General features: G+C 39.7%; 1 protein-coding gene across 2 annotated transcripts; it reads left to right on the forward strand.

Moving 5' to 3' along the window:
- The first annotated feature begins 2,262 nt into the window (after positions 1–2,262).
- Positions 2,263–22,395, forward strand: mpp2a (MAGUK p55 scaffold protein 2a). 2 transcript variants are annotated; one of them, XM_008415056.3, is made up of 14 exons: positions 2,264–2,536; positions 8,564–8,612; positions 8,838–8,938; positions 9,050–9,205; positions 9,326–9,496; positions 10,861–10,968; positions 13,751–13,870; positions 14,018–14,149; positions 14,961–15,063; positions 15,543–15,611; positions 15,743–15,904; positions 16,043–16,245; positions 17,793–17,921; positions 18,019–22,395. In XM_008415056.3, the coding sequence occupies exons 2-14, from the start codon at positions 8,582–8,584 to the stop codon at positions 18,193–18,195; spliced, it is 1,662 nt and encodes a 553-aa protein (XP_008413278.1). In that variant the 5' UTR covers positions 2,264–2,536; positions 8,564–8,581; the 3' UTR covers positions 18,196–22,395. The 2 variants fall into 2 exon arrangements, with proteins under 2 accessions (XP_008413279.1, XP_008413278.1); XM_008415057.3 differs by lacking the exon at positions 15,743–15,904 and having other exon boundaries at positions 2,263–2,536.
- The last annotated feature ends 25 nt before the right edge of the window (positions 22,396–22,420 follow it).

Below are 22,420 nucleotides of genomic sequence, written 5' to 3' on the forward strand. Positions count from 1 at the left end.
TTGGGAAAAATTTTAACTTCATACTCTGCAAACCAGACCCTAAACTTAAAAGTCTGGGTTGAGTTTTTTCCCCTTCATTAATTACACACTTTATATCTATCATGGTAATTCACAGTGAGTTATTTTTAATTCTAAATGAATATCCTTGTTGGACTTTTATTTAAGTGTTATTCATCTTCAAGATAAGTTTACCTAACGCCAAAATAAATGCAATGTACATTATGCAGCAAAGGAAATTAGAAGATCTGACATATATCCATTATGGAGATGATAGGTTTTGGACGGGCGATGTGCCTCGTACACAGGGAAGAAGCTTTTTAGTTATCTATCTTTGATAGCAAAGTCGTTAGCTAGCAGCTAGCTAACAGCACAACAACAGCCTAATGTCAGTATGATAAAAATAGTGAATTGATAGATGAGAACAGTTTTTCCTCACCTGGCTGTCTCCTCCCACTCAGTAGTTCATCAGAGAAAAGCAGAGGCCTGTCAGTGTCTGTTGTATTTCATTACCTCTCTGCTTAAACCGCGACACAAAATATCAGCCACGACAATGGACGGGAACCAACAAGTTCATGTCATCTTTTTTGGACGACATCAAGGTGTTTTAGCCACGTGATGCCTCCAACATTGTGCGAACTGCAGCTAAATGCTACCGGCCGATGAGAAAACAGCAGATCCTCACACACTAAGCATAAATATAGCTGTGGACAAGATCACTGATGCCTATTGTTCTTGCAAGGCTGGGTAAGCCGGACATTCATGGTTTTGAGGGTTCGAGTGTGCCTAGGACTGATACACGGTACTCGGTGCTAGCGTGGCTAACACAATTACAGTTTAGTAAAAAGCCTTTTCAGGTAAAATAAAATCCTTAATGCATGTCAGATACGGTACACATTGCATATTGTACAAATAATTTTAGTACATGTTATTATGTGTCAGAAGAGGGCTTAGAAAATAATAATACAAAAAAAAAATTGACCAAAAGGGCACTTGGGGACAAGGAGCAAAAGGGGCAGGTTCTCAAGCACCCCAAGTCACCCCCCTTCTCCACGTGCCTAGCAACAGGTGTGCTTGAATGACAGAGAGAGAAGGAGAGTAAAAAGGTGCAACTGGTTTAGAGTTGATCACCTGTTCAGGCTGTTTTACCTTTGCTGTGGCTCATCACAGCCGCTGCAGTTTCTGAATGTTCAATAAACGACAAACTTGGACTAATTACCTCGTTCTTTGTGAGAATACATCATTTACAACAAACATTAAACACGGTAAATCTGTTTTATTAAGTATTTAACAAACAAATGGCTTCTACCACGATAATTATGTGAAATTTAATATAAAAAAATAGTTTGGTGCTGTCAGGCTCAGAGTCTGAGAGGCTTTTCCTTTATCAAACAATTTTGTTTTTTGCCTCTTATTCAGTGGAAATATTGATGTTGATGAGATTTTCTCCAAAATAATAACCTTTTTTAACCTTTATAGCTCCACTGTTGAAAATGAGGCTCTAACATTCACAAATGACATTCAAATAAAATCCAGTCCAACATCTGGTTTGAGGTGATTCCTCTGGAACCTGTTGGAGGAAAAATATCCCAACTTCAGATGAGCTTTAACCTAACAGAGCTCTGTGGTTCCTCCTATCAGTATGAGTCAGGGTGAGGAGGCATCATGTTAGGAAGAGATGACTGCAGGATCTTCAGAACAAACAGGCCATGATGCTGGGCTGCTGATTATCCCTCTGTCTGGACACAGGATCAATAGAACCAGTTTAAAAGCTAAAATGAATGGTTGTATGCCAGACATGAAAAAATGGGATGCAATCCATTCCATGATGTTCAGGATTTAGGTCTCATGGCATCTCAAGGTGTCAACATTTCAGCCAGTGGGTTGAGGGAAATACAGCTCCATTCTGTAACAATGCAAGAGCTACCAGCTTTTATCACTTCGCAAAAATTTAATCAGCACAGAAATTCCAAAGCTATATATAATTTTTTTTTGTCATATTTTTTTTTTTTTTGTCATAGTACCCCCCAAAATTTAAAACTACTTTCACCACTGTTTAGAACACAAACACAACTAATTGCTAAGTCTAAATAATTAGACAAATTAGTGTATTTATGTGATTTGGTTCAAGATGTCTCATAAAATGTAGTCGTCCAAAAGGTTTTTTGTTTGTTCTTTTTCCAAATGTGTTTTTTAGAGGAGTGGAGATGTGTTTGGTTGTCTGAGTGAGTCGGCAGAGGGAGGGGCTCTCTGGGGCTCCATTAATTCAGCAGTGCGCTAATGTGAGGCTAATGTAGTGGTGAGACGCGAACAGCGATCCTCGGCGAGCTCGGTGCGCTTCATGCCCTGCAGATCTTAGCGCTTTGTGTTTTACCGTCGGATGTCCAAATATTTTATTTTGAAGTTCTCACGGAAGTTACGGCTATTTTTCGATCACATTGACACCGTCGCGGTTCTAAACGTCGACAACGAGCAAGACAACAACAAGACACGCACGAGACCTCCAACCAGCGGGAAGCTTGTCTCCCTGTGTTCAGAGGTAGGAGGGACAGGAGGGACAGGGTCTCCGGGGTCTCCGGGGTCTCCGGCCCCAAACAAAGAGCGGCGGGAGACATGCAGCTCTCACTGCTGCGTTCTGTCCTCTCGGTTGTTTAATGCTCTCAGAGCTGGTGGAGCTGTATTGTTGAATGTGTGATGTATGACTGTACACTGAGGTTATGTTAATGGGTAAATAGTTTCTTTGTTCTCTGGTCAGACTTTGGGTTGTACGCATTTTGAAAGTGGGCGTGTCATTTTTGGTTATATATGACCTCTGAGACCAATTAGAGCCGCGCTCAGCGTCTCTCCTATTGTGTTAGGAGTGGGATGCTCACACTGGTTCAAAATATAATTTAATTTGCACACAGACTTGAAGACACCTGATTCCCTGCTTCTTAATTTTGCGTAGTGTCTGTTTCAACCTGGACTGGCTTTGATCAGCTCTGGGATGAATGGCTACTGAAATACTTCAACTGGTCAAACCGCATGGTGAATTGTTGTATGGAGCTAATAGTTTCTTTAAAATACATGTTGAGGTTAAAAAAAAGAACACACAAAACCAATGTGATTTTTTTTGTTAATATTTTTACTCTTTAAGTCTGTGTTAGGTGGCTGCATGGTAACGCAGCAGTTAGCTGTTTTTTGTTGTTTTTGCAGCTCAGACTGCTTTGTCTACAGGAGCATGCATGGCTTCTCCACGTACTGCGGCGTCCTGCTACATCTCAAAAAATGACTGTTGGGTTAATTAGGTTTTTTAAATTGCCCTTATGAATGAGTGTGTGTACATGGTTGTTTGCATGGTGTATACCACCTACCTCCATCCCCACACCACCCACGACTACGCAGAGACAAGCAGATGTACACTATGACTGGATGAATGAGACCAAAATATCAAACTGCTGCTACACGAGTATAGAATCACTATTATGATGTACATACAGGATGTGTGTTTTCATAATTGAGTACATTATAGACTTCTATATTTTTTTTCCTCACAAAAAGAATAAAGAATTTAGAAATATCTAAATTTTAAAGCATCTGTGAGGACTGTAATTCAGTCCAGGACTGAGCAATATGTTGGATTGAAATCTAACCTATTGAAAGTAGTTCAGCTTGATTTCTGTGATTCCTCCAGCGAACCATTCCTGTCCTGCCAACGATCGCATTGAATCAGCCTCAGTGAAAACCTCAGAGGTGAGGTACACATCAGTTTCCATTACCTAGATTTTAGGTCACATTTACAAAATGATACAGTTTTAGCTGATTCCTCTATTTAAGGAATTTAAAAAGACGCATTTCAAAAGATCCTCCTTTAGCCTTCCTTCAATTATTGATCAGTAGATGGAGTGATGTTATACAGCACCTTTCCTGTCACACTGATCACTCAGACTCATTCACCCTCACATACACACCAGTCAGAAGGCAACTTGAGGATAAGTGCCTTGCCCAGAGACACATCAACATGTAACAACTTTTCCAATTGCAAAATAATTACCACTGAGACAGTCGCCCTCACTGAGGGCAGTCACCGAAAAACAGCATGTTGTTCTGATTTTTTTTAAATAAGTCAAAAAGATTAGAGTCGATGTTCCAAACTCTCAAGTCTTATTTTAACATTTAGTAAAACATTTCCCTAAAGCAGGGGTGTCAAACTCCAGTCCTGAAGGGCCGCTGTCCTGCAGTTTTTAGATGTGCCACAGGTACAAAACACCTGAATCAAATGGCTTAATTACCTCCTCAGTTCTCCAGAGCCTTGCTAATTACTTAATTATTCTATTCAGGTGTGGTGCAGCAGAGGCACTTCTAAAAGTTGCAGGACACCGGCCCTCGAGGACTGGAGTTTGACACCCCTGCCCTAAAGATTGTAGGTCTTTACTTTAACTCTTTCCACAAAGCTACCAACATGGAAATCTTGTGATTCCAGTCGGCAGTAAAAGGGCGACCCTATTGGATGTAACACCCCACCATCATCACATCTAAACAGGCTACACATAAACAACACTTCTATCTTACGCTGCAGATTAGGACATCATCTAATGAATATGTAAAACATGCTGTAGGAAGTGAAATACTTCATAAGATCTAATTTCTAATAATTATGTTCTTTAAAAATATAGAAGCAGAGCAAGTAGAACCAGGCTTGGCTGCTCTCCAAGCCTTTGTACTAACACGTCTTAGTGGGCTGTGCTAACTGTGCCTGTGACATTTGTTTCATGGCTCAGCACAGCAGATGGGTGGCGGTGGGAGATGAATGGAGGCGGCGCTGTGGTGAGTGGGTGGGGGCGTGTCTGCATTAATGGCATGGTGGGGGGAGAACAAGAACAACAATGGCTGACTACAAGATGAACAAAAGTGAGGAAAACTACATCTGATTTGTTTTCCTTAAGTATGAAAAAAGGAAACAGAGTATGGAAACAGTTGTATTTTTAAAATGTATCCCCTGTCCTGTTGTCATTAATCCTACCTCAATGTTTTCTGTGTTATCAAGTAATAAATATGGTTTTTATGCTCACACATTTGTGTGCTGAAAAAGCTGAGAGATGCAATAATGCCTGACATGTTGGGCACTCAGAGCAGAAACTGCACTGTCAGGAAAAATGGAGTCAGGTTATTTTTACAACGTAATTCAAAAAAGAACAATTCAGAAAAAGATAAAATAAATGAAAAAACTAAATGACAACATTTAAGGAGGTAAAAAGCTAAGGAATGATTGTTCCAGAGTTGAGGGTGATGGAAACTAAACACTGCACAGAGTGAGTAAATTGTCTGATGACCTGAGGGATCTATATGGTTCCTACCTGAGTAGTTACTATGAAATATATAGGAACACCATTCATCATGTTAAAGGGGCAGTACATGTAAAATCCACTTTTTGAGCTTTACGTCATGTTATAATGTTATTCTCTCATCAAAAACATACCTGGTGTGTTGCTTTGATTTTTTTCATGCATGTTTGAGAAAACCTTTAATCTCCATGGTAACCAGCTGTGCAGAACATCTGAAGGGACCACAGGCACAGCTCCTCTTTTTTCATAGTCACAGCTCCTCCCCAGTGCTGCAGCTTTCAAGCTTCAGAGCTTCCACCTCACAGAGCAGCCCTCCCTCACTCAGCTCCTTCAGACTAGCCAGCAGCAATTAGCAAATACCTGGTGGAACTGTGCATCTGCTATAGGAGCTACTTCTACTCTGGTAAAGAAGTTGTTATAGGGTTAATAGAAGAGCCATGTTGTGATGACTTCTTGAAGGCAGAGTGTTAGAAAGAGCAGGAGTTTCTTAAAGAGATAGAGGCCAATTTCAAAGGCATTACATTTGGAAGTAACATCCATCTTAAGTCATATTTAACATATATAATGTTTTTATAACAACAGAAGTTAACATGACAACTTGATAGTGCCATTTTATAGCACAATGTGCCTGGAAAACACATAATGCTGTTCCATTAAGTTCAATCGGTCAAATTGTGCTATTTTGATCTGTTGCACTAAAGAGAACAAAAGTAAAGCATTCCCCACTGTCTATAAAATGATGAGCACATTTACCTTCAGGTAGCTCAAGCTAATGTCCTGTTCAGAAATGTGGATATTATTCTGATGAAGTTAAACTGAACTTGTTTAGATCATTCTGTACCTCACGGCATTCGGAAACAATCTCAGTGCTCCTCTCCTACCTCCAGGCCTTCACACAGTTCGTAACCCCCCTCAAAAAACAAAAGTTTTACTGAAACTCAGTGTCTTGAACCATGCTTGTGTTTCAATGTCTTCTCTAAATCAGCTGAGAAACTGGAAGCTGGTGGAGTAAAGAGTGATTCAGCATCATCAGTCACGCGCGCACGCACGCACGCACGCACGCACGCACGCACGCGCGCGCACGCACGCACGCACACGCACGCACAGGCTCTTGAAGCTTTATGAGCACTCCTTGTTCAAAAACACATCAGTGGAACGGTAGCATGGTGGACTCTCGTATTATTCTGTACATTTGATGTTATCTTTTAATGATCTTCCTTTTTTAGTACCATAACTGTATGTTGTTATAATTTTAGGATAATAATTCTGTTTTTTTCCTATTAATACAGATATCTGCCTATCTAATGAGGTGTAACTAAAGGTCCCTGTTTATGAAACAAAGTTTTGGCTTTGATTTTTGGCTCAGATTTTTTAGGCAGTTAGGTTGACATCTCTCTTCACATAAAATTGATGTTTGGGTCTCGACTGTTTCAGCTAGCTGACGCCATCATAAATGCGTGGACCATTATTAAGTCTGTGAAGACAAACATGATGATCGTCTTCCAGTTAATCTAGTTTTTCTTCTAGATTGTTATTTTGCCTCCCAGTTTACTCTGCCTAAGGTGTTGTATAATCCCCTCTGCAGCAATAAGCAGCGATGTGAGTGTGAAAGCTGATGGAGGAGCCGTTGCCATGGCAGCCATGCGATTTCACAGCAGCTTTTCATTGCAACGATAGATGCATAGATCTTCACATGTAAAGAGCGCCCTGATCTGTTCTTACTTAATCAAAATAAGCGTAGCTGAAAGTGTTGTCATGGTGATGTATAGATTAGTTACACCCACATGCCACTCCCTCTTCCCTCTCTCATCAGTCTGTGCCAGACTTCATTCTGGAACAATTGCAGAAGCTCCACCTTCCCTTGCTGACATCACTCCCTGTGTGTGTGTGTGTGCGTGTGTGTGCGTGGGTGCGTGCGAGCGTGTGTGTGTTTGTCATGGTATGGGTTCTTTCTCGGCCTTTGTTGATCTGGATGGAACCAATGAAGAGCTGAATATTGTTTTTTAAGAACTTCTGGATATTTGAAGGTAACGACTTGGACTCGTTGTTCTGACAGAACGTTGTTGATTTAGTCAGTTTAAAAAAAGTTAAACTTATTTTTTCCCAACAATTGAAAATGTAAACTTACAGAAGTTTGCATACAACAAATAAAAAGGAGCATTTTTTTCTCACTGTCTGAGCTGCTGTTGTTTGAAGAAATGCACCGCTCCCAATCATCCTCAGGTACTTACTGCTAAATGGGCTAAAAGTAGAGAACCAACTTACCGTTAAAGGAAAACCGTTTATCTGCTGAAATTGTTCTGTGGTTCAGAATGAATAAATAAATGTGTGGTGTACATTTGTATTCAGTTGAAGCTTTTTGGTGCTGCCTTTTGCTGCAGTTGCAGCCCCTGAGTCAATGAGAAAATAAGAAAAACCCCTGCATGATGTTGGCTCCACCATTTCTCACTGGGAATTTTGGGTCAGTTTTTCACCACATGTACTGTTTTTCATCCATGCCAAAGGATTTTAGTTTCTTCTGACCAAAGCGTTGCAGAACGTTCCTGTTTACTGTGTTTTCTCTACATGATTTGTGGAAAATTGCAAACAGAACTTACGTGGCGTTCTGGAAACATGATCTTTCATCTTGCTACTCTTCTAGAGTTGTGTAGTTTAGTGGTTTTTCTGCAGGGAGATTCTGACGTCTGAGCTGTGGATCTCCGCAACTCCTCCAGAGTAACCATGGGCCTCTTGGCTGCTTCTCTGGTTAATGTTTATAGTTTCCTCTCCGTGTTCAGACGATGGACTGACCAGAACTGTGTGCTGTTGTAAAACCTGACCCTGCTGTAAACTTCTCCAGATCTGCTTCCGGGTTCCTTAGTCTCCATGACGATGGATGGTCTCTGATGTTCTTTAACAAACATCAGAAGTCATCAAAGTGCAGCTGTTTACAGTGAGATTAGATCACACACACGGACTCTAATTTTTAATCAGCTGATTTGACGTCAACTAATTGCACTGGATTTGTATTCATTATGGGTGTGTGGGTAATATAGGGAGCTGAATCTAATGCACCTCGCATGTATCTGATTGTTAGTAAAAACATATTCTTCCCCCAAACGTTTGAGGTATTTGGCTGCGTTTGGAGCATATGAATACAATTCCTATAACTGATGATAAGTTTGTTCTCAGATCTGCCATCTTTTTGCTTAAACTCTGCAGCCATTCCACCACCGTGCTTTTCCTCTCTCTGTCCCTCTCAGATTGACTGAAGTTCTGCCATGCCTGTGGCCTCCACCAGGACAGAGCCTGGTGAGACCTGACACAATTCTTCATGTTTGCAGTTATCACCATAAGATTATTGTCTATGTTTTTTTTTATTTTTTACAAGTCCTCCTTCCTTTCTTCACCTAAAGGCTCTTCTCTCTGCATCAAGTGAATGCAGCAACGTCAGATTTTTTTTAAAAAACATAATGTTGAAGTTTGCTGGGATTCTCATCTGCTGAATGATTGTTTGCATGTGCGTGTGTGTGTCAGCTCCCCAGGTGTTGGACGCAATGAGCGACAGCACCACCAGCTCCACCATCGCCAACGACCTTGACCTCATCTACCTCAAAGGCATTATGGAAAGCCCTTTGGTGAGGCATACACTCAAATACGAATGTTTGAAGTGGAACTGAGATCGAAAATGAACACATTAATGTCATTTCCACTGAATTAAATCCCGGCTCACTGTTGGTGGATGTCAGGAGCAGGAGGAGAGCCCCAAGGAGCCGCGGCTGTCACCAGTGAGGGAGAACAACGTGGAGCTCCTGCAGGAGATCCTCAGGGATCTGTACCCGTTCACGCAGCACTCCGACACTGCCGCTGAGCTGGCCCGCATCCTCACACAGCCTCACTTCCAGGTGTGGAATGTACACAAATGCACCACGCTGCATGTCAGGGCTTTTTAAGCAGGAGCTTTGACTGACTAAAGATAAATTTGAACATCAAACTAGAATTCTTTGTCTTTTTTTACCATTTAGTCTTTACTGGAGACTCATGATTCAGTGGCCTCCCAGGCATGCGAGAGCCAGCCTCCCAGCCCGTGTGACTGTGTAGATCATGAACAGGAAGACAGCCAGACGACCAACCCGGCCCTGCCCTCTGATGCCATACGCATGGTTGGCATACGCAAAGTTGCAGGGGAACATCTGGTGAGAACATCACTGCATTATCTCTACTGCCTGTATTCCTGCTGTAGCTAAACATTTCTACTTTCATCAAATCAGCAAACATTTGCTTTTAATTATTTTTCCCTGTAAAAAATATCTGATCTCATAGTGGATGTATTAAATGTCAACGGCATCCCTAACAACAGCACATTACATGATTAAAATAGTTTAGATGAGTTAGGTGCTATAATTTTGTGTAGTGAGAAAGTATTTATTCCCTCACAGATTTCTTCTGCTTTTGTTGGTCACATTAAATGTTTCAGATCATCAAACATCTTTTAATGTGAGACCAAGTTGAGTATGAAACAAAGTTGAGTTTTGCAAATACCAAAAAAATTTTTCAATTGATAATTTCAGTTCTTAAGACTACAGTATGTAACTTTTACAAAATATGTTTGTTTTCATTTTTTTTTTACTTTACATGATCATGACAGAATAAGAGATAATCTGAAAAGATTGACCTCCTTCTCCCAATGCTACAATTTCTGTCTTTAGAAATGCACCACTCAATAACAACCAATCAGAGCCAAGGGGAGGGTCTTAGTGCTGTCAATCAACTTCCTAAATGTGTTAACATAGAAACAACTTACCATTACAAGAAAACCGTTTATCCACCGTCATTAGTGGCCATGCTAAGGAGTCGTGGTTGGCTCCATTGTGGTGAACTAGTTGGAGGGTAGCAGAGAACAAGGGGGGCGGTTGAGCAGCGCATACATGTGGTGATTCATAGCACTACGACGCTCCTCCTTACTCTGATTGGTTGTTTCTGTTGAGGTGTTTATTGATTCAGATGACAGCAGGAAGGCAGATTATTTCTCTGCCTTCTGTCTATGTCATACTGTCATGACATAGTGATAATTTTAACAAACATGTAAAAAAGAAATATATACATATATTTTTTTATAAACGTTAGAAACATTATACTGCAGCTATAAAGGAGAAAAAGTTTCCAAACCGATCTATATCCTTGCATAATTAGAAATATATTTCCACTAATTGTTGAACCATGAATTTACTGTGTCTAACCATCCGCTTTTTGAAAAGTTGAGGTGAAGTTCACAAGCAACACCTAGACATGACACTGCCAGATTACATCTTTATAAATGAAGCAGTCTTTCTTATAGAAAATGCATCTAGAACTTCCACCAGGTGTCCTAGCTCTTACATGGTTTAGCTGAGTGGTTGTGTCCTGCTCCAATCATGTTCCAGAGACGATGGTAAGTTTGATTCTCTCCTGGATCTTCAGCAACACGTCTCCTAACAGAGTCATAGTTTTATCATTTGTTGGTTGTTGTTCCTTAAGCATTTTCTGGATTCACTCAAACAGTTTTTGCTTGTTGTTTCAGGGTGTGACATTCAAAGTGGAAGGTGGAGAGCTGGTGATCGCCCGTATCCTCCATGGAGGGATTATAGACCAGCAAGGCCTCCTGCATGTTGGAGACATCATCAAAGAGGCATTTATCCCATTTCTCCCTTCCCCTAGGTTCTCAATCTGAGCTCTTAGACTTTATGTACTATAATCTACATCAGTGTTTTTCAAAGTAAAGGGACTTTATGGGGTTAGGGGCACCTCAGAAAGTTTGTGCAAAGATGATAAAAAAAAGAAAAATTTTAAACAAATGATCTAACTACATTTTTAAAGATAACATTTTAATTACATATATCTCATCTTTTTTTAAAATCATTTTTATAAAGAATAATCAAATAACTTACTCAAATGTTATCTGCCATGCTCATTTTTATGATTTGCTGCCAAATGTATCCCAATGTTTTGGGGAAAGCTGGACACTGCTGTAAAAAATCCCTAAGAACTCATGGCCAACTAAAACCAGAAAGTATGAGGCAGCACTAATTCTAAATAAATGTAAAAAAGTTTATAGTTTGAATAAAAGTGAGGAAAAAACACATTTTAAATCAGGATTAGCTTCTCTGGTCAAGTTTATATATCCAAACAGGGAATGTGACTTTGGTTCCACTTTGGTTTCTGTACAGATATTTTAAACATAAGTGAGAAATTAAATAATAAAGTCATATGGAAAATATTATTTATATTACAAACATCACAAGAAATAAAATGTCACAGGTTGTCACAGGATCAAACCCAGTCCTCGGTTAGATCTTTATTAAAAGACAGTTAAATGAAAGATTCTTGTCTTTAATTGTCTTGTCTGTGTGTGTGTCTGTGGAACTGATCCAGATATTGATATTGGATCAGTTCCACACACACACACACACACACACACGCACGCATACACATACACATACACACACACACACACACACAGAACCCTATGCTGAATTCTGTTACTATAAACAAGAAAAACATGAAAATGTATATTAGAAAAAGCTAATACTCCACAACAAATTAGGTTAGTATCAGGAGTGAAAGTAAGGGGGTACGGCAGGGTACTGCGTACCCCTAAAAGATTTAGCGGGGGTACGCAGTACCTGCATGAGAGGGGAGCGGCTGTCTGCTGTAAAAAATCTGTGGGTTCACTGTGCAGCTGCGACTGATTCGTTTTTCAAGAACAATCTAAAACAGACTTAATCAGTTAATAAATAACTTTTTTCCCATTTCATATGGTCTCTGAACTGTTCGTGCTTTACTAGAGCAGGGCTGCAATACGACGATCACGGAAAGTTTTGAGTCGATCTCAGCATTAGGTGACAAACTGAATGCCGCCAGGAGGTTGAGACCAGCAGGTCCTCCTCTGGCTCCTTATCAAAACATTAGTAACTTTATTAAAGAACAACATCAACAAAAATCAACAAAACGTGTTCAAATTAATGATTCAACAACAATAATAATCTCAGTAATTATTGTTTCAACAAGGTGTTGTGCAATTCTGTGCGTTTCTGTTCCATGCCAAAATAACTAGCAGAGTAGGAGTTTAAAATTAATCAACCACCGCTGTGTACAGGGAGGATTATTAATAATCGCATAATAAATATTAAGCCTGAAAACCTGATATCGTAATGGACTAAATGTTTTTAACGTAATCTCTTGTCGGCTTGCGGAGCGCAGGAGGTTGCCATGGCAACGGCTGTGCTTAAATGACAGAGACCGAGAGTAAAAATGTGCGAGTTGTTTAGAGTTGATCACCTGTTCAGGTTGTTTTACCTTTGTCTTGGCGAATCACAGCCGCTGTAGTTTCTGAACATTCAATAAGCTACTGTAGTACAATAAACTACAAACTTAAACTAATTATCTCATTCTGTGTGACTATATCACAACAAACATCAAACACGGCCAATATGTTTCATTAAGTATTTAACAAACTAATGGCTTCTACCGCGATAATTATGTGAAATTAAATTAATTGTCTAATATAAAAAAATAGTTTGGTGCTGTTGGGCTCAGAGTCTGAGAGGCTTTTCCTTTATCAAACAATTTTGTTTTTTTTGCCTCTTATTTAGTGGAAATATTGATGTTGATGAGATTTTCTCCAAAATAATAACCTTTTTCAACCTTTATAGCTCCACTGTTGAAAATGAGGAGCTAACATTCACAAATGACATTGAAATAAAATCCAGTCCAACATCTGGTTTGAGGTGATTCCTCTGGATCCTGTTGGAGGAAAAATATCCCAACTTCATAAGATGAGCTTTAACCTAACAGAGCTCTGTGGTTCCTCCTGTCAGTATGAGAGTCAGGGTGAGGAGGCATCATGTTAGGAAGATGAAGTGGAAGCTGCGGGATCTTCAGAACAAACAGGTCATGATGCTGGGCTGCTGATTATCCCTCTGTCTGGACACAGGATCAATAGAACCAGTTTAAAAGCTAAAATGAATGGTTATATGCCAGACATGGAAAACTGGAACTGGGATGCACTCTATGCCATGATGTTCAGAATGTAGGTCTCATGGCATCTCAAGGTGTCAACATTACAGCCAGTGGGCTGAGGGAAATACAGCTTTATTTTGTACCAATTCAAGAGCTACCCAGCTTATATATATTCACACACACACACACACACACACACACACACACACACACACACACACACACACACACACACACACACACACACACACACACACATATGTCATAGTACCCCCAAGAATTTAAAACTAATTTCACCTCTGGTTAGTATACATCAGTGTTGCATTGTTGTTATTGGTACATTGAACTTTTTTATTTCATTCTATGCAACAGTTAAAACACCTAACAGCTTCATCGTGGAGAAGAGCTTTGTGAATGAATAATTTGAACAGACTGTTCTTGTGTTCTGACAGGTGAACGGACGAGATGTGAGCCAGGACCCCAGGGTGCTGCTGGAGGAGCTGCAAGCAGCCAGTGGCATTGTGGTTCTGAAGATCCTGCCCAGCTACCATGAGACCATTCCACCAAGACAGGTGACACATGCTAACACCACCTCCTGCTGGAAGCTCTTCTGTACTTTATTTGTGATTTTTGCCATCCAGAATGAACATGGTGCCTGTTGAACCAATGAGTTGGGGAAACCATTACGTGAAGCATCCTGTTTGTTTGAATTTGTCCAGGTGTTTTTCAAGTGTCACTATGACTACGACCCAGCCAATGACACCCTGATTCCTTGTAAGGAAGCAGGGTTAAGGTTTGAGACAGGAGACATCCTTCAGATAGTCAACCAAGATGATGTCAACTGGTGGCAGGTAAAAGACTTGCACATAAAGTATTTGTAGCATGTAGGATTTATCTGCTCAGGCTATACAGACTAGAGATGCACTAATCCAGATATTGGTATTGGATCGGTTCCAGTTTTGAAAAATCTTCTAGATTGGGGATCGGTCACAATGAACACAGTCCATGAGGGCAGATCTATTCAGTCTAATTCTATACTTTATGCTTTAAGTGATGTCATGCTTTATTATTTATTTGACATTGTATTTAGAATTCCTAATTGCTCTTTCTGATTCAATCAAATTCAGTTTATTATTCAAATTAAACAAGTTTTTAATCTAACAAAACCCAGCAGATTGTATGGAGGCATTGAGTTGAGGTATTCACTCTTTACAGAAGAGAACATAGAATCTATAGACAAAACGCTTGTGTTGTCGTTGACTTCACAGCAATCCTTCATACTGAGCACATAGCAACAGTGGAGAGAAAAAAACTCCCCTGTAACAGGAAGAAACTTCCAACAGAACCAGAACCGACTGGGGGTTTGACAAAACAGCAGACACTAGAGAAACAGCAGCAGTACTTTCTACTCAGTTAAATGTTAGTTCAGTGGTTCACTGGAAACCAAAACCTCCAAACATTTTCATGTTTCGGCAAGAGATTTTTGAGTATGAGAAGAACAATCAAGACACTAATTCTATTTAACGTCCTAATTTTCCTTTTCCTTTTTTACTACAAAATTAAATGTGTTTCAGTATCCTTCATAGGAGCTTGGAACTTTCCAGTCTTTGTTTTAAACACTAATATTTTGAACACTGCTGTGTGGCTGCGCATGTTGTTCAGGCCCGACATGTGGAGGGTGGAAGTGCAGGGCTGATCCCCAGTCAGATGTTGGAGGAGAAAAGAAAAGCTTTTGTGAAGAAGGATGTGGAGTTGGCACCTGCAGGTATGTGGTCTGAAAGAACAAAACGCTGATTGAAACTCCAGGGATTTGCTGCCATCTGCTGGTAAATTTCCACGTCTGTCCAGTCATATTCAATAAATTAGAATATTTTGAAAGTTCCAGTGAGATCTTTAACTAAGTAAAATATGTTATGTTGATTAATTCCTAACAAACTGATGTACTCAAGCTTTATTTCTGTTAGTTATGATTTTCAGCTTCCAGCCAATAAAAACACACATAGGATGAGAAAATTAAATCAGATCAATGCAGAAACATTTTAAATCAGAAATATGGGCTTAATGAAAATATGTTTAATACCTGCTTAGAGTTTGTTATTGTCATTTCAACACAGATTCTGATTTTTTTTGTATATGACTGCCTGAAATGGCAACTGAATGGATCCACCACTGAGTCTGTGGAGACGATTCAGTTAGCTAATGCCAGCCTGGCTGCACTAAAACTATTTTATTATGGTGTGACAGGAAATCTTTGCACTGGTCTTGGAGTGAAGAAGAAGAAGAAGATGATGTATGTGACCACAAAAAATGCAGGTAAACGTCTGATTTCACTGTTTTTACTTCTGAAAATGTACATTTGTACAAAATGTCCAGAGTCCTCCTGAAATGTTCCTCTTTGTTAACCTGCTCACCTTCTTTCCTTTAACCATTCATCTCATTCATAGAGTTTGACAGACATGAAATCCTGCTGTATGAGGAGGTGGCCAAGGTTCCACCATTCAAAAGAAAAACTCTGGTTTTAATTGGAGCTCAGGGGGTTGGGAGGCGGAGACTAAAGGCCAAGCTGCTGCTGCGGGACCCGCAGCTCTTTGGCACCACCATCCCATGTAGGAAACCCGACGGCTTTCAGTGATTCAGTTGTATGACTTGAAGCTCAGTGGACACTTTAAGATTTCTTTCATGTTTAACAACGAGTATGCTTCCTCTACAAATCTTGAAATAACTCTGTTTTTGTGTGTATCCAGACACCTCCAGAAAGCCCAAAAAGGGAGAACGTGAGAATCGGATGTATGCTTTCACAAGCCGCAACAAGATGGAGGCTGACATCAAGAATGGCCGTTATCTTGAATATGGAGAATATGAAGGCAACTTGTACGGTTTAAAGATTGACTCCATCCACGAGGTGGTGGAGGCGGGACGCGTCTGCATCCTGGACGCCAACCCACAGGTTTGTAGACACGTTCACCTTATCCTTGGGATTTTAATACCATTAAAGCTTTGATAAAAACATACTTTTTTACATTCTTGATAAATGTAAGTGTCGAGAGAGATACTGACATGACAAAGTGTCAGTATCTCTCGTTACATTTATCTGATCTTAAAATTTGTTTTAGGATCTGAAACATTTAAGTGTAATTAAACTACAAGAACACCTAACAGAAGAACAGAAAACCCAACGAGAAGCTCAAGTCTAAACTCTCCTGGCTTCTCATGTGGTTCATGAGACAGATAATCTGTGAAAACAAATCCTCTGCCTTTTCCCTGTGTTAGCTCCAGAAATACACAGTTCAGTCAGAAGCAATCAATCAGACTCAAGAAGAGGATTTTAGTGCTGTCAATCATTCTAATGTATGTGCTCTTCTTGCCCAGCCCCTTGCTCTCTGCTACAACTGGACACTGTAAAGACAAAAAGCAGTTTTTAGTGTTATTAAAGGAAAAAAATCTATCTAAACTATGGAGTACAATAAGGAGCCTGGGGAATTTTTCTTTTTTTTGCATTGTCTAGCAATAAATAAGTACATACGTTCTGCTATATTTTGTTATCGTGATGGCAAGAATAAAATTGATATTTTTTATCAGTCTTTATGTACACCTTTAATGAACCTGTATAACCATGTTCATACATTCTTAACTCTTTGGTGCAGAAAACCGTCAGATGGCGATATTATTACCCCATGAAAATAACTCAAAAATAGTTCAAATAGTTTGGATGTACTTTTTCTTCCTTTCATTCTTACTTCCAGGAAGTTTTTGTCATGTTTATGTCTTAGAGTTGGGAGAGAAAACTCATGTTTGACATATTTTGCCTCTGGCAATTTGCACATAAGTTTGTGGTACATTTATATCCTAAATAAAAAGACATACAACTTCAGATGTCTCACAAATGAGATATTAACATATATGGAAAAACCTTGCGAAACCTTTTGTTGAAGCACAAAGACTTTCATTATTCATCATGCATGCATGAAGTGACTAGTAAATACATTATTGCGATGGAATGCAAAAGAAAAATGTTCCCCCATGTCCTCCATGGGGCTTCATACTAAACCAACCTGGTCCTGTTGGAAAACATGACCACTACCCCCTCTTAAATCAGGCATTAATGGGAACAGGGAGGAACTGAGTTAGATTTTACTATCAAACTCCAGACCACCACATTGAGATCCATTACCCTCAAATAGAGAAATTTAAGAGAGAAAACATAGACCAATGATCAAATCCTCCAGGAGCGGTCAGCCTACCAAAGTCACTTTTGTGATTTGTTGTGGTAGGCTATCAGCACCAGGCTGGTGGAAATAACAGGTTCCATTACTGTAATGATGGACAGAGAAACTTTCTGACTGTAAGATCTGTGACGTGTTTCATGAGCTCCTCTTTCAGTTTTTCATCATGAACTCTAAGATATGATCTCTAAAGCACAGGAAAAGTGTTAACTTTCAAACAATGTTAAAGTTAAAATCTAATGTGTCCATTTACTCTGCATGTTGCTTCTAGTCTCTCAAAGTGCTGCGGACGTCAGAGTTCTTGCCCTACGTGGTATTCCTGCAGTCTCCTGATTTTGAGGTGCTCAAGGCGATGAATCACTCGGCTGTAGAGGCCGGGGTGGTCACAAAGGCCCTGACAGTATGAGCAAAATGAACCTTTTCTCTTCTTATAAATCACTGAAAGATTTGTGTCACAGAAGTGTGCGGAGAGCCAATCTGTGTGTTCTGTGTTGCAGGACGAAGAGCTGCAGAGGACATGTGACGAGAGTGCTAAAATCCAGGCCGCCTTTGGTCACTTCTTTGACCTCACCATCGTCAATGAGAACCTTGATGAGACTTATCGCACCGTCAAAGCAGCTCTGGAAACAGTTTCCAAAAACCCACAGTGGGTCCCGGTCACATGGGTGTTCTAAGACCTGAGAACTCTGCCCACATGTTTCAGTTCTCAAGACTCATGTTTTCATCAGTTTCATCTGGCATCTGGCATAGCATAGATCAGACATCCTGGACCAAATGCACCTGAACCGCAGCAGAAACTGTGTGTGTAAAGTGTGTGTAGAATAAACTGTTACGATGTGAGGACTCAGCATCCTTTGGTACCATTCCTCTTGCAAAACTTAGTGTGTTGGATGGTAAAGGCCCGGCTGACTTCAGGTGCACTAAAGTCTCAAAATGTTGTTGTTGGATGATTTGAAGTCTTCTCAGTAAGACTCTGTGCATGCACATGCATGTGTCTGTGACCCTGAGGACTTCAGAACTTTCTATTTTTACATTTTACTTACAAACTTCAGACATTTTTTTCCAATGGTTACATATCATAAAGGAGGTCAGACCTTTTGGGGTCAAAATGTGCCAAGAGATTAATTTCAGCCAAAAAATGGATCCTGCCAATTAATATCAAATATTTTTCTACTTTCTGTTAACATACAAATTGCTTGGACAGTCAGACACGATAATGTACCAAACTAACCCTACCTTATTTAAACAGGATAATGTGTTGCTCCATTAATTCCCACCATAAATTCCAATATGGCTGCAGCTCATGTGAACTATAGCCTTAGCAGCAGTAATAAGCTTTTATTGAACAATCATTAGGTTTTTAGCTCATTAAATCAGATAGCATCTGGTGTTGAACATATTGGTACAGTGATTATACAAAACACAGAGAAGCACATCCATCCATCCGTCTTCTAACACCCTTGTCCCTCAGTGGGGTCGGGAGGGCTGCTGGTGCCTATCTCCAGCTAACGTTCCAGGCAAGAGGCGGGGTCACCCGCCTCTGTCACCAGACTGTCACAGTGTGACAGTCTGGTGACAGGTCACCAGACTGTCACAGGGCAACACAGAGACACACAGGACAAACAACCATGCACACACAGTCACACCTAGGGAGAATTTAGAGAGACCAATTAACCTGACAGTCATGTTTTTGGACTGTGGGAGGAAGTCGGAGTACCCGGAGAAAACCCACCATGCAAATACCATGCAAACACTCAGTTTTGCTAACTTGAGTGTAGCAGCTAGCATATCCCTCTGGTTAGCACACATTCAGAGGGCTTCCACGCCTCAGCGGGTCAGGGATGTTTTGTTAGGAAAAGCTGGTAGTCCGACACTATGCCTGTAATATATTTAAGGATACTAAATTTCTTAATGCAGTGTAGCATTTTTTTATATGTTACAGAAGCAGAAAGGTGGTAAAGTCATTGTGAAATGTTGCAAAAACAGCAGAAGATGGTCAGAAGCAACTTTTTCTAGTATAACCCTGCTGTTGAGATGAAAATAAAGAAGTTAGAAGTTTTGTTCCAGTAGCTGGACAGATTATCCTTTACATGGGATTTATATGAACCCAAAGCATGTGACAAATAATATTGTTAAAATCTTGCAGATGGTCAGAATATATTAACCTGATTCATGTAATTTAAATAACTGAGGCATTAGATGTTGTCATCTCTTCCGTCTGTCTAAAGGGTAATGATCTGCTGTCACATGGGTTTTGTGAAACAAATTTAATGAACAGAAAACTGCATTTGAAAGAAACTCTTTTAGTGTGAGTCAGCCATAAAACTAATTGAGTCAGTTAAAACAAGCCACAGTCTGAATGCTTTCAGCCATCCCATAATACTGCCTTACTCTCAGATTATGTGACTTTACAAACTGCAACACAACTGCCAAGGACTCAGACCATGACACTAAGCAGCAGAGGTTCTGAGAACTGACATGTTAAACAGTTTGTATTCTCTGATAGAAACCCCCAATGTTATGCCCCTTAAAAACACTGCGTCGCTTTAAAACAGTCCGTCATTCCCAGCTGACACTTTTATGTTGCACTGATCTCAATCTGTTTAACTAGATCCCCATTGTTTGTAGATAGCGTGTACATACACAGTGGTATAATAGGTATTTATATTGGTTTAAATGTCCAGAAGGTCATTGTTAAATATATGCTTATAATCCATGAGTGTATAACACAAGATCTGTTGTTCCTTCTCACGTTCCCACCTCTACGTGCTGCACTAGCTGCGTTTCCATTACAAATTTGAGCAAAAAATTGTTGATATTCCGCCAATGCCAAAAACCCCCCACAATTTCACAAATGTGATGTTTCTATTAAATAAGAAACACAATTAAATTCACGCATGAATAAGTTTGTTCACGCAATAAGTCATTAAAAAACGAGCCAAGGACTTCCTGTCATTTTCTTCGTCTTTTGCTCCAGTAGCAACATCCAGTTGTTGATCATACTTCAATTTCGCTGAAAAACCACCTCATCCCAGAACAAAAGCTCTTTATCAAAAACCGTGATTTTCCAGTAAGCAAATTTATTTTCGTGAATCCAAATTTTGCAATTATATGGTCAACGGAAACACAACTTCTGATCATGGTTCCGACTGGCAGCTACTGGATGATTTTAACGCACAATGTTGAGTCATAAGGAAAACTGGTGCTTGTTAAATACTTTATAATTACTGATTGTTTCCTGGCAGTGGTTTTTTTTTAGTTCTTTTTGGGAAAATATTTTTAATTCCTAAATGTTCCTTAAGAACAGAAGTTTTTCTGGGAACTTTTAGGTTCCGATCATCTGGAAAGTTTAAGTATATCATTATTGCTCTCCTGAAAACATTCCAAAACCTCACTTAATTTTTAATAATAAAATAGATGCAATACAGCCATTTTGTCCTTTATCTTTATGAATGTTGGTACATCTTAGGACAGAAGCAGGTTTTTTTTCATTCTCTTCTATAACTGATGATTTTCTGTAAAAATAATTCTAGCAAGAAGTGTATTCAAATATAAGTTTACAGTACATATCTCTTCCAGTATATCTGCTACATAGTGTATACAGTGAAGATGGTAAAAATGTATTTGATATGAACAACTGAAACATTCCATAATATTATGTAAAACTTGTTAAAAATAATGGCAGAATGTGAATTATTTCTTGACAATTTGGATAAAGCAGATATTGTTTTGTATTAGAGACGTGTTGAGCAGCATTGTATTGTCAATTTGCTGTTTAGTAAAACATTGATTTGCTCATAAAAATTTAGTGGACTCTGGTTAAGAATTATAGCATCAGAAGATACTGAAAATAACATTCAAAACATTTTAGTCAGTCAGTCCCTTAGGCAGTCCCAATAAATGTTGTATTGTTCTAAAAGAAATATCAAATACTTATTAATTCTTTTACATCTTTTAAAAGCTCCTGAGGTGGGGAGTGCAGCCATCGTTATTTTCCCCCGTGTCGTCCGTAATTTCCAAAAGGCTGTCAATGTTTTCAGAAACAAGGTTGAATGCTCTATAGGATAAAGCAAAGCTACTTTGCTGTTCTCCATTCTCCCTCCTGTTATCTGCTGGATGTCTTGCTCTCACTCTCACATCCATCTTCTTTCACCCTTGTCCCTCAGTGGGGTCGGGAGGGTTGATGGTGTCCATCTCCAGCTAACGTTCCGGGCGAGGGGCGGGGTCACCCTGGACAGGTCACCAGTCGCAGGGCAATACAGAGGCACACAGGACACACAACAATGCACACACACACACACTCACACCTAGGGGCAATTTAGATAGACCAATTAACCTAACAGTAACCTAACAATTTGGATTGTGGGAGGAAACCAGAGTACCTGGAGAAAACCCACACATGCACAGGGAGAACATGCAAACTCCATGCAGAAAGACCCAGGCTGGGAATTGAACCCAGAACCTTCTTGCTGCAAGGCAACAGCTCTACCAACTGCTCCACTGTGCAGCCCCTCCCTCTCACAGACAAACATTAATTCAAACATCTTTCTGACATTGGAAATTGCTAACTTGGATTGTTTTCTCGTTAGCTGTGTTCGCAAATAAGAAATTCTATTTTTGAGTTTCCGAATGGCTGGTCAAACTGGAAAATCCTCCATTTCCTGATGACAACCGATATCTTAGTGCATTTTTATAACTTTGTAAAGTTCAAAAACTACAAACTGTTACAAGTATGATGACTGAAAAACATATTTTGTCTTACTGTAAATGGAATACTGAATTAAGTCTGATTTATTTTTTGTTTATGTAATAATGTAAGCTTTCCGTTAAGTATGCTTTAATCTTTTCAGAATAAATTATTGGTTTGATTTAAATGTGTGATTTTCTTTCATCTTAGAA

This window comes from Poecilia reticulata, chromosome 8 (assembly GCF_904066995.2).
Source record: "Poecilia reticulata chromosome 8, P_reticulata-male-v2, whole genome shotgun sequence".
Classification (NCBI taxonomy): Eukaryota; Metazoa; Chordata; class Actinopteri; order Cyprinodontiformes; family Poeciliidae; genus Poecilia; species Poecilia reticulata.

Bases quoted from the DNA above. Each gene is read 5' to 3' on its own strand.
- mpp2a (XM_008415056.3), top strand. From the start codon at position 8,582: ATGCCTGTGGCCTCCACCAGGACAGAGCCTG. The intron at 9,206-9,325 runs GTGTGGAATGTA...TTTACCATTTAG, and splicing joins TCACACAGCCTCACTTCCAG to TCTTTACTGGAGACTCATGA. The intron at 14,150-14,960 runs GTAAAAGACTTG...CATGTTGTTCAG, and splicing joins ATGATGTCAACTGGTGGCAG to GCCCGACATGTGGAGGGTGG.